Source organism: Rhipicephalus microplus, chromosome 4 (genome assembly GCF_043290135.1).
Source record: "Rhipicephalus microplus isolate Deutch F79 chromosome 4, USDA_Rmic, whole genome shotgun sequence".
Classification (NCBI taxonomy): Eukaryota; Metazoa; Arthropoda; class Arachnida; order Ixodida; family Ixodidae; genus Rhipicephalus; species Rhipicephalus microplus.
The window spans coordinates 25,532,105-25,544,874 of record NC_134703.1 but is presented as its reverse complement, the minus strand read 5'-3'; the positions used below and the strand labels follow the sequence as shown (position 1 = coordinate 25,544,874).

Here is a 12,770-nt window from a genome sequence, read left to right as displayed (position 1 = left end):
TCATCTAGTGACTTCTGTAGTAGCAAGCGCAAATTTGTCAAATCACTTGGATTATCAGCAGATAAACCTTAATGTAGTTACTGAATTGAAAACTTTTCAACTTCATTTGTAATTCTTCAGACACATACGTGTTCTAACTGCGGAGTGCACGCCAAGCTGCAATAAAGTTACAACCATTAAAATGATTGTTTTAGCCCAAACTTCCTAGATTAAGTGGTGAAATAACGAGTGTCTTGCTATCCTGCCTCATCATATTCACAGGAAATCTTCCGTTCGGACGGGAGTTTGCCCACTATAGGCTATATCGTCGAAACTTTCTGCAGCTCACTTAACTTTCGCTCGTAGTAGAAACTTACACCCTGTACCTTGGTAGATTTGCAGCACAAGACTGAGTATTAATCACCACCGCATAGCGAAGGAGCGGGCACATGGCTGGCGCAGAAAGAGGCAATGTTCGGCCGCTGAGCAAGGGAGTGCTTGCCGTGACGTCACATCGCTAACATTGCGGCAACTGCCGAGCGGCCAGGATTTGTTCTCGGGACTAATAGGATATTTTTTGCGTGTGTGTTTTTTAATCAGTTTTATGCACCAGCATCGCTCTGTGGTAGAATACTCGAGCGCTATGCAGAATGCCCGGGATGGAATCCCGTTAAGTGCTGGGTATATCTTTTTGCAGATTTCTTTGAAGTTTTTTTGTATAACGGTTCATTTTTTTTTTCGTGCCTTTCGGTTATGCCACTGACGGCGATGGCAACGGGGACGGTGACGCTGCTAAACGCTACAATGAACGCCTAAAATTTTCACTAAACAAAAATAAAAAGAAGGGAGAGAAACTTATTGCAGTTTTTCAACGAACCACCTGCGTCATCGGGCGGCACATGACAGCAAAAAAGAAATAAACGAACGAAGCAAAAAAAGAAAAAAGAAGGCAGTAAAAAACGGCTGTTGTATTGAAACCGGAAGTAAATTGAGCACCCGCGATGTTTTTAATTACACACGGCCTCTACGGGAACACTCTTTATAAAAGGGCACTAACCTCTTGAGTGCCATACACCCCTTTCCACTTGCCACTGTAATATATTCCTACATCCATGTTGCTTAAAAACAGCAGAACTTATTCGCCTGTGGGAGCACATGCGATTGGCATGGTGCACTCAGCGCTAGTTTAAAAATTGTGTTCTCTGTATCAAAGCTCCGAGCTAGTAGTTGTGGCAAAACACAGAAAATATGGTTCGTGGGTGATGATTGTTTTCACGAATTTTCACCGACGTATGCACAGGTTACCTATACTGCTTGCATCATTGCTGACAAGCCTGCTGTAGAAGCGAAAAAGTTTCAAAGCTCGTAAACACACACACACACACACACACACACACACACACACACACACACACACACACACAGAGAGAGAGAGAGAGAGAGACGCGCGCGCGCGCGAACAATTACAAAAAGGATTGATCATCATAAGCCTGACTTCTCCCACTGCAGGGCAAAGGCCTCTCCCATAATCCGCCATTATACACACATTATTGTATTTGACAGGAAGTGAGAGTTTTCCGCAAGGCATCTTTACCATTTCTATTTGTTTAATGTATGTTTGTGACACGTGCATGACGCACTTAAATTTTGTAGCGACCCAAGTGCTCACTTTTACGATAATTTGACCTTTTCACTTCCTGCAGTGCTCCACTAGACGAGCGAAGTCAAATATCCGGCCATCACTTCTCGCATAGCAACTATGAGTACAACGAAGATATCACAAACATCGCTACAGACAGCCGTCACTCTTAAAGCAAATACGGAGTAAGAGTGAAAATTGTTTGTGTTTTACGGGTCAGAACCACAATACGATAATGGGGAACGCCGTAAAGTGGAAAGCTATGTAAATACTTTACCATTCACTGAAATCTCGGTACACTGGCTTCGAACGTCTCGCCTCCATCGAAATGAGGCCGCTGCGACTGAGATTCTATCCCACCACAACGAGCACCCCAACGACTGGACCACCGTGGCGGGTCGTGCGAGCTTTTGGTCTATACTCGTAGAAAAAAAAATGGCAGCATATCCACGGAGTGAATGATGGAGAGTGGGGTGATGCATTCGTCCATCCATTCTTTTTGCTTCCGTCCGTCCATGCGTCCATCTGTGTGACCGTCCATGCGTCCATTCGCCCGTCCGTGCATGCGTCAGTTCGTGCATCCGTTTCTGCGTTCGTCCCTGCGTTCGTCCATCCATTCGTTCATGCGTCCATCCATGGATCTGTCTGTGTGTCCGTTCGTCCATCTATTCAACACTCTAAGTACCACCATCTCGCATCTTTTCATCATATATTCCCCATATAGAAGTACCACCATCCAGCGGACATTCCAAGGACTAAACGAGAGGTGGCACATGCACACTTTCTTACGGCTTGCGCTTCGGGTCTACTTCCCACCGTTAACCAGCTCGCGTTCATGGTATATACTAGTTCACTGTATTCATGGCACTGCGGCCCAACGCTCGCTAAACCTTTCTAAAACCGAGGAGGTTACGCCCAGCGAGTATAACGTAGCAACCTTTTCCTGTCAGATAGTGCTCAATGTACATGCCAATGGCTGCTAATGGGAAATGAGAGACAGGAGAATTCGGCTTTTACTTTCTTACGGCTTGCGCTTCGTATCTACTTCTCACCTTTAACCACCTCGAGTTCATTCATGGTATATGCTAGTTCATTGTATTTATGGCACTGCGGCTCAACACTCGCTAAACCTTTCTAAAAATAAGGAGGTTACACCCAGCGAGTATAACGTAGCAACCCTTTCTTGTCAGATAGTGCTCAATGTACATGCCAATGGCTGCTAATGGGGATCGCAGCGTGCGCGTTAACTAAAAGCGGAATGCTCCTGTCTCTCATTCCCCATTAGCAGCCATTGGCATGTACATTGACCACTATCTTTTATTGTTCAACAACGCACAAAAGAAAGCTCTCACCGGCACCACCTTGGAGGTCAAAATGTTACACTTGTTACACACTACAACGGCTACGAGGGACGAACGGGTGCCGTTATAAAGAGTTTCGCCCCTAAAAAGGATCAGCCTTGCAGGTTTTCTTTGGGCATACAATCAGATAAGCGATGCCGTGCTACAAATTGGTAGGTGTATCATGACAGCAGGACGTGCTCCGAAGGAGGCTGGACCACTAGTCGAAACTGGTAGGATAAATTAAATATTTTTTTTGTTTCCTATGCTGCAATACTCTCGAATTTTATAAGTCTTAATACGCTAGCCATAAGAAGCCCTGTTCATATATATATATATATATATATATATATATATATATATATATATATATATATATATATATATATATATATATATATATATATATATATATATATATATATATATATATATATATATATATATATATATATGAACTATGCATGACATCGTATTTTACCACATTTATTTCTAGCCACCATATGACCGAAGAAAACTACGCACACTTTGTGCACCTAGGTGGAACCCCTCGTGAAGTTGCCATGAAGGTGGTGCAAACTCAGGTATGTCCCTGTACTTCTAGGCTCGGGCTTACGGCTTGCCTGAGTTTACTTCAGAGGAATTTCTCGCAGAACTAAGTATTTACGCCACACAGCTTCTGTCATGTTCTACGTATACATGTCCTATTGTGCTCACGCAACATTTATCTTACAACAGAACGAAAGAGGGGACGTTCTCTGACTTTGTCAGATATGTATCGACCCATATATAGTGTATATACGATAATATATATTTGCCAAGTTCATTTTATCATGATCAGCCCGACACTACAGTTAAAGCATATCTTAACGATGCCCGCTACCTTTTAGGGACATTCTGATATTTATAATAACGTATTTTTCACAGGTGGCTAGACTTACTCAGTATATTACTTAGCGTCGTGTGTACATACATGTATGTTGTGTGTGTGTGTGTGTGTGTGTGTGTGTGTGTGTGTGTGTGTGTGTGTGTGTGTGTGTGTGTGTGTGTGTGTGTGTGTGTGTGTGTGTCTGTGTGTTTGTGTGTGTGTAGAAATATTGTAAAAGTCCTGACCCGTGCACGTGAACATTATATGATTACCCCATCTCGCAGAGGGAAGACAACGCCTTCTATGTGTGTGACCTGCGTGAATTGAAAAACAGAGTGCGCCTTTGGCGGCAGCAACTGCCACGCGTGGTGCCTTTTTTCGGTGATGTATTATTTGACCAAAAGTTCAAGCTCTTTTTATGTGCACGAACGTCTTAGCATATTGATTGAAAGCTTGATTTTAATGCAGTAGCAATAGTGTGCTTTCAAGTGTAATTACACGAGCACATTTAAGGTTTAACTCCTTTGATCATTTCACCAATTACAGTTGTACTCAGAGAAATGACAGCATAACACTGAGTTGAAACAGGTGACACAAATTCTCAGTGACAGCTACGGCACTCATTGTTTCATAAATAATAATAATAATAATAATAATAATAATAATAATAATAATAATAATAATAATAATAATAATAATAATAATAATAATAATCATTTATATGCAGCCTCCGTGTCCGCGGATCGAACCCACGTTCTCGAGCTTAGGAGCACTACGCTGCTACAGCTGATCCCATGATACTGTTAAACACTATTTGCTATTATTATAATGTCACACTGTATTAGAGGGTCGCTTTATTTTTCGCAGCATCAGTTTTCCGTTTTTTTTTTCTCTTTGGCAGTAGGAAATCGAAGCGGTCGCCAACAGTGGTATTGACTCATCTCGTATCATTTATGCCAACCCAGCCAAGCAGTCATCGCATCTTGAGTTCGCCAAAGACATTGGGGTAACATTGATGACCTTCGACTGTGCCGAAGAATTGGAGAAGATTTCGGACAAAAATTGCAGGTCACTTATGATAGAGTGTTAACATCCACAGGTGGTTAGGGTTACAACAGAGACAGAAACTAACCAGATAGCACGTATAGCGCTCGAGCTGAAAATTGCTTTGATAAACTGGCATCAAGCACGCCGATTCGAAGCTCTGGCCTTTTCTGTTAGCATTCTAACGTTAAATGTACACATTCTCATTAGCATTGCTTTAAATCTTCTTAAAGCTTACTCTGATAAAAGCGTATTATGTATGCAATATATATTGCTTATTAAGTTGTGCAATAAACGCAACGTTATCGGTGCCACAATTATAAGTTGCTACATAATAACCTTTCGAAAGTATCGTCGACACGGAAGTTGACATCCTATGGCTTCCTTCCGTTATAAATACGCATTACCAAGGTACCACATCTTGGATCACTCTTTTTTTTTTCAGGCTAATATTAAGAGTCAGGGCTCAGGGAGCCGTAATCGAAGAAAAGATGGCGGCAAAGTATGGGTGTTCTTCGGAACAAGCGGAGCCTTTGCTTCTCGCCGCCAGCAATTTAGGCCATTCGGTTGTTGGCGTAGCGTGAGTCAATGTTCATTTCTCAAAACCCTAATTATTTGTTTTTTTCTTACAATTATACCTACCCTATTTTAGTGTCTGCACAAGAGTGCCAGCAGACGTATATTCATGGCATTTTAAAATATTTTAAAATATTTTTAACGTCCTTTATTGCGACGGCAACGAGATAGAAACTGAGGATGAATTTTTGCTGTCACCGTCTCTTGGGGTTCTCTACGAAGTCCACAGGCGATGACATCGCCACGTTCATCGCGTATTCTATGTGCGAGCGAAAGCATATGTTCTATGTGCCCGTGATTGGCAGTCGAAGATCACGGATCAAGCGCAGATGAAAGCAGCTGGCCGTATTCCGTTCCAGCCCGTCAGAGAGGGGAGTTGCGTGGCTCTTGCAAGAGTTACGCACACTGCTGGGCGGGGCTGTGCGTGCACTGCGTGCGGGGCAGATGAAAACATTGAGCTCCTGTTGTGTGTTTGCCCAGTGCTTCGCACACAACGCGGCGTCTTGCTCGCCGCACTTTGTCGCCACGGTCTGCCCGCGACTACACAGGGGGACCTTCTCTTTCTTGCACGGCACTACACCCAGGTCTTCAAGGCGGTTCTTCGCTTCCTTGAGGACGCTGGACTAGATAACCGGCTATAGAAGCCACCCGCTGCGTCCTTGGTCATGGACGCCATTTCTCTTCTTCTCCTCTCTTCACATCTTTGAAGCCCCCTTCCCCTTTCCCCCTACAGGCGCTGAGCCGTGCTCCCAATTAGGGTTGCAGAAGTTGCGTCTTTCCCTTTCCTGAACCTCTCTCTCTCTCTCTCTGGTTGGCGGGGCTCAGTCGGTGGGGTTCATATATGGTGATAGGGATAAGCAGATTGCTCATATCTTTGTAGTGCTGTGTTATCACCCCTGAGTTTGCCTTGAAGCGATAGACAGCGCAAAGGTCGTTGCGTTCACTCCAGCGGCCGCGTTTCTTGATACAAATGCGTTTTGTTAAGTTACGCCAGGACGGATGCTAAAGGAGTGGGCTGATATAGCCTTACTTAGTACAACATTTCAATTTGTTCTTATCAAATTCATTGCTTTGCCCAGGCGGCGGAACTGGGACATTTTGCAGTGAAGCGGGATATGGCTAAGCGCAAGTATGTGCGCGAAAACTCCTCGGGCGAATGTGTCACAGAAATTGGACAAGCCCCACTAATTCGCGCTGGTACACTAAAATGAAGAAGAGAACACACTGACAGCAAACACCAAACAACATTTCCGAATCGACGTAACCGACAATTTAGAAAGACTTCAAACCCAGCGACAAAGGCTTGACAGTGATAACGGGCTCAACGGTTTACCTTACAAAGCGACGCAGACAAGGCGCGAAATGAGACTATAGAGAATATATGAGTACGAATGAAACACTACTTTCGGAAAAGTTCTTGTAAACTTCTGTAAATTTAGTCTTGCAGAAAGGCCAGAAAAAAGAAACGAGTTACGGGGAAATAAATTGTCTACACACAATTCCTGCTTTTGCTAGCACCAATAGAAAAATCAATCCAAAAACTAGAGAGCCCTTGTCATGTTTTTTTTATGCTGATAATAGCATTCATTGCTTCATTTTGTACAGTGTAGTCGCTGACCTTCACTACAACGCAAATTTTCACCTTTTTTTTTTTTAGATTTCACGTGGGTGCTATTCATTACTGTCCAGAAAGTTTTACTCACGCAATCGCTCAAGCTCGAGCTATTTTCGACGTTGCTAAGCGACTGGGAATAGAGATGAGCGTTCTTGATATCGGTGGAGGATTTCCGGGTGGCATCCGCAAGTTGGAATCCTTCGAGGAGGTAAGCAACACTTGCGTTCATTCGTCGCATCTTTGTGGTCCAGTAGAGCAGCGATGAATTCAGCTGAATTCAGGCAGGATAACCTTATATTCTAACTATTTTGTTAGAGGAACCGCAATATACATTGTTTGACAAAAGTATATGGGACACTAAAATATAACCCGCATCCAATAATGGGAAGTTATATCGTGTGTGCGAGGTGTAAAGTATGGAGTACTTCTTGTTTTCCGCAATCAACGTGTGTGCGCGAGGGGATGGGGGTGGGTGCGTGCGTGTGTAACAGCTGTACTTTTTATAGACTTTCATCCAAAATATTTCAGTTTCTGTTGCGGCTATCCATACACGAATCTTCCAATCACCAAAACTGCCACGCCACTTAGCTTGACACGTGGAACGGCGATAGCGGTCTCCCACGCCATTTGATATGGCGGACCACAAATCGACTATTTTACTCAAACTATAACCGTTGCATACAGCCTTAGAGAAAACGAAAACGTTGTCCTGACTATATTTGACGCATCTAATGCTTGAAATCGCGCTAAAACTTACTGTACTTTACAAGTTCGTCAGAATCGCCCGCACAAACAAGTGCATCAAGAGAAAGTGGGCATGTGCCTCTTGAAGTACCGGCTACATCATTGCGCAGGTGTGCGAAGCGGTGAGATGTGCACTAGACTTGCACTTCCCCGAGTCAAGCGGCGTAACGATCATCGCTGAGCCAGGCCAGTACTTCGTGACGGCGCCCTACATTCTGGTGGCCAAAGTGGTCGCCAAACGGACTCGGCAAACTAGCATTCGTGGTACGTTCTTTGGTCGTTCTTTCCTCGCGATTCGGAGACGGGCATAGTCGTCGGCAGGAGAAGGTAAAAAAGGGGCAGTTGCCACCTGCACCCCCTTTTCTTCTCACATTCTTTGCGACTTCTCCTTGTGAACGCTCTTATTGAGGTTGATCTTTCCTTTGTGGCCGACACTATAGTTCGTTTGACAGTCGCCGAGATTCTATAGAAACTCTGCGTCGCCACCACAACTCGAAATTATTTTGCTTCCTTTAATTTTTTTTTCGAGATCTGTAACTCGCACTCGGGCATCACCACGCGAAAATTTATAGTGGTAACCATGCGTATTTTTCTCGTCGGCCCACAAGGCAGTCGAAGCACTTTTGTGGTTTCTTGAGGACTATACGGGCCTCTGTGAACGCCTTCGACTTTGGTGTATAGTGTCGCCGCCACATACACGTCAGCACATTTACTGACCATTTCCTTAAATCTTTCTTTTCACTCCCTCCTCTCTCTCTTCTTTACACTCCCCTTTCCCATTCCCCCAGCATATACGGTAGCCGACCGGGCGTGTGCCTGGTTTTCTCTCTTGTTTTTCTTCTTTCCTCCAACCGTTAGGACTAAAGTCTGTGCCTTCCGTATGTTCCTCCATAGTCTACCTACCATTTTTTCTTTTTAAAAATTTCTATTGTAATATTGCTAGCTGAGTTCTCACTGCATGTCTTGTCTATTTGTTTTCAATGTAGGAGCCCTTTGTTATCACCACGACGTCTATTTGAACGCAAGTAAAGAGAACTGCATTCCACGAGACATGTACTCCTTCCTGGACATCACTTTCCAGCCGCTCGGCGTAAGAGAAATATTGATTTTATTTTACAACGCATTTTTTGCCCGAGACGTCGCTGCAGGCGACAAAGGGTCAAATGATACTTTTTTTCATATTTTTTTATTTAATACATACTGCGGACCACACTTCGGTCCAAGCAGGACCGAAGTGTGGTCCTGCTTGGACCGAAGTGTGGTCCCAGCAGGACCACACGATATGGACCGACCACACGGTCCATATGAAAACACTATGGATGTTGGTGGAGGCATTGCACGTCAACTTGTGGAAGCGTCAGAGAGAATCATGCTAGGAGTAGCCCACTTTATTTACAAGAGACAAAGCAGTGGCGGCAGAAGGGAGTGCTTGCACACATCTTGTGTGCTACTGTGTACGACATTTCATGTGTCATTTTAGTTCTTTCTTTAATTTAAACTATAAAGCATATTTTGTTTGCAAAGTGGTTACTAGCCGCTGGCACTCATTGTAAAGGCATCAACCTCTCATATAAATGATTTCACTTAAAAAAAAAAGCCATTGCATTTTTCCACACGAGAACAGATGTTCAAAAGTCCTGCGGCATGTGGTTTCGCGTGATGTGATGAAGGTGTTTCTTGAATGCGTAAACGTAAGTATTTGCGTAGCTTTGTGAACCCGCAGATATTCTGAATTTCTGCATGGTTCACTAAAAGCGTCGCAAAAAGCGTGAAAGACCCTTAAACGCCGCCTTCGATCGAGAGTAGAATGCGACAGCGAAATCGGATCCAGTGCGCATCAGCTTCTCAATCGCTTGCCTCGCTTCCGTTCTCGAAAGACACCTGACCAGTGCAGAAACGTCTGTCGTAGTAGCACCGACCATTTCAAGCTATCGTAGAATATGCCGGTACAGTTGTGCTGGGCCCACTATGCCCTAATTCTTCATTTTGCAAATGAGCGGCCAAATACAAGGCAGCACGCGAAACTACTAAATTGCTATATTACATGCATAAAAAATTGCTATATTACATGCATTGAAGGTTGCGGATAACCACTTCAACATCGGATCGGACATAAGTCAACAGGACGCTGGCTCAAGGGAACTAGGCCGGTGCAGCGAGTGACGCAACTTTCGTGCTGTCTATCACTTCAGCGCGAACTACCTAGCACGTTTAAGGGTACAAGTCGTGTGCTGATCCCTTTCATAAGGTGCACGTGACCCCGCGAGGCCGATCTAATTTGCGGCTGGAGCGACATAGCCAATGCTCCCCTAAAACATTCCCCCCCCCCCCAACACACACACACAGACACATGTGCCTTTCGTATGATAGAAGACTTCCCGCGCGCGTCCGCTTTGTTTCAGCCACGATGATCGGCTTTCCTATCACGCTTTCGTTCGTTTCATTTGCACACAAAAACATACGCTGCGCTAAGCGATATTGGCATTTTTGTTTTGTACGAAACCTTATATGACAGCACAGATGGTAAAATTATGCAGGGAGTGTCGTAGCTAAACCTTTCGCAACAAAAAAGACGAACGAGAAGAGATAGACACGATGGACGCAACGGGCGGGTGAGCCCGTGGTGTCTGTCTCTTTTCGTTTGTTTGTTTTTTTGGTTGCGCACGTTTGAGCTATGAATCAATACCGACTCGCCCAACTTTCAGTACACTTGTCCGTACAAGTGTTACAACTACTACCACAATAGATAGAGTTCATTGAGATCTGTGCTGCAAAAGGGAGACCGAATACCATACACGAGCGGAGATGATGATGATGGCTCCCAAGAACATTTGCGGACAAGATGGATGATAACACGGCTCTTTCAAGAATTGAAAAAAAAAAAAAGAAAAACGTTGTCGCGCGACTTTCACTACGAAGAATCCTTTGCTATCAGAGGAAAGAAAGACGATACAAGTAGCAACACGGACGTCTCAAATTCACGGGCAAGTGCTCATCACCAGATTACTGCTTCCTCGCAAGGCGTTATCGCCAGGCAGATTACAGCACGGCGGGGCGTCGTTGGTTGACTCCTGATATATGAAGCCACCTATGTAGCGATCGACCCATCTGACCAAACTAACTCAGATCTACTCATATCAAAATTGAGTTCATCAGCAGTGCAACAATTACAAATTTAACAATAACAACAACCGCGGGGACACAGTGGTTAGGTTAAGATACTTGGCTGTTTGGTTAAAGCCATGTGTTCGATTCCAGCGGAGGTGGTCCCGTTTTTGATGGAGGCGAAAATGCTATATAGAGGCCCATGCTATTTCGACTTAGGCACACGTTATAGACATCAGGTGGCCGAAATGTCCGGATCATTTCACTACGGCGTGCCTATAGTAACCATACTTGTTTTTCAATCGTAAAACCCAGAAATTATTATCAAGGCGAAAGCCTTTGCTTGCCTCATGAAACACGGTGACTTCCCATCTGTGTCGACATTGGTCGCGTAACACGAGTCACCATAGCATGTGAACAGTCACCATAGCAGGAAAAACAGTCACCATGGCATGTGAAGACGTCATCATGTGACGCCATTTTAACTCCACAAGTAATTAAACTTTGTGACGTCATGATAGCGTCAGACGATGGTGTTATCTCATCCCGTCATCGCATGTTCAAATGTAGGCCTGATCGAGGAGGCACTAAAACCACGCGAGCTGCAGAAGGCTACCAATTCAATTGATTCCGAAAGCAGTGCGAATCCACGTTCGATGGCTTTCGAGTTCCCGTCGTCTTGGGCGATCGCAAAAGAGGTCGTGTAACATTTACAAACTAAGTAACAAGAGACGACAGACGTAACCGTACCTGTTAAATTTAATAAGTGCGTAAACTCACGCAGCCACCGCACGACCGTCCGCGCACGCACTTGACGACGCTGTGGGGCGCCACGTGCCACCCTTTGGACGTGATGGAGGAGAGTGTGCTTTTCTTCGAGGTTTCGGTCGACGAGTGGCTGGTCGCGGACAACGTGGGTGCCTACGGAATGGTCAAGGCGAGTGGCTTCAACGGTACCGGCTTCCCGCCGGTGCACTACGTAACCTCCGCGGAGGACGCGCCGCGCATTGCTGAGCTCCTCGAAGCCTCTCCGTTCACGCCCGGCTACAGCCAGCTCATGCAGGCTGCGAAAACCGTCGGTTAATCTGGAATAAACCAAGAAATAGAAGTTCGTTCGTCGTGAGAAAAGAAACGGTTTGCGTTTAATTGTCGTGTGAGACCTGATGTGGTGCTCTACTGCTGACTCGAAGGTCGCACGATCGAATCCCGGCGATGGCGGCCACATTTCGATGGAAACTAAATGCTAAGGGCCTGCGTACTTAGGCTTACGTAAAAGTTAAGGGGACCCAAATGGTAGAAATTTGTGCAGCCCTCCTCCACGGCGTTTCTCATCAACATATCGTGGTTTGTAGAAGTGAAACTTGGACCATTATTCGGTATTCCAAAATGCCCATAGCCAATGTCTTTATGAATTAAAGAAAGAAGCGAACAAATATACTTCATTTTTTCTCTTATAAACACCGCAAAGTTTAGAATTATTTTTTTGTCTCTTTCATCTACATTTATAACAGAAAATCCTACTTTTTTGTTGCTTACCTGTAGCCGTATCAACAGCTGTATTCAATCAGTTCACTTGTTTAAGAATTCCTTGCTTAATAAGTCTATCTCACTTCCTATACATATGCATATGCATATAGCCTATAGCTCGTTTATTTGTTTATGTCAAGTGTGTTGTCAGTCAGGAATATATAAAATAAAAGTGATGCAGTACAACTGCACTTCTGCCTTGTGCTTTAACCGTGCACGATGTTTGAGCACTGCTTCTGTCTTCACTTCGGCGATTTCATATGGGCACTCTGCGTGTGTATTTCCGGACAACCACATGTGTAAACAAAGGCGATGAAACTGAATCCCACAGCG

General features: G+C 44.5%; 1 protein-coding gene and 1 long non-coding RNA gene across 2 annotated transcripts in view; both read left to right on the top strand.

Moving 5' to 3' along the window:
- LOC119171757 (uncharacterized) overlaps positions 1-4,406 on the top strand; it is a 196,131-nt gene extending 191,725 nt beyond the window's left edge. The window contains exons 4-5 of the long non-coding RNA XR_012894845.1: positions 3,455-3,542; positions 4,111-4,406. This is a non-coding gene — a long non-coding RNA (uncharacterized LOC119171757). The remainder of the gene's footprint in view (positions 1-3,454; positions 3,543-4,110) is intronic.
- A 198-nt stretch (positions 4,407-4,604) lies between these two features.
- Positions 4,605-12,628, top strand: LOC119171568 (antizyme inhibitor 2). The gene is made up of 6 exons (XM_075892372.1): positions 4,605-4,894; positions 5,316-5,450; positions 7,104-7,269; positions 7,916-8,069; positions 8,792-8,895; positions 11,695-12,628. Exons 1-6 carry the CDS (start codon positions 4,842-4,844, stop codon positions 11,992-11,994), a joined length of 912 nt encoding a protein of 303 aa, XP_075748487.1. The 5' UTR covers positions 4,605-4,841; the 3' UTR covers positions 11,995-12,628.
- The last annotated feature ends 142 nt before the right edge of the window (positions 12,629-12,770 follow it).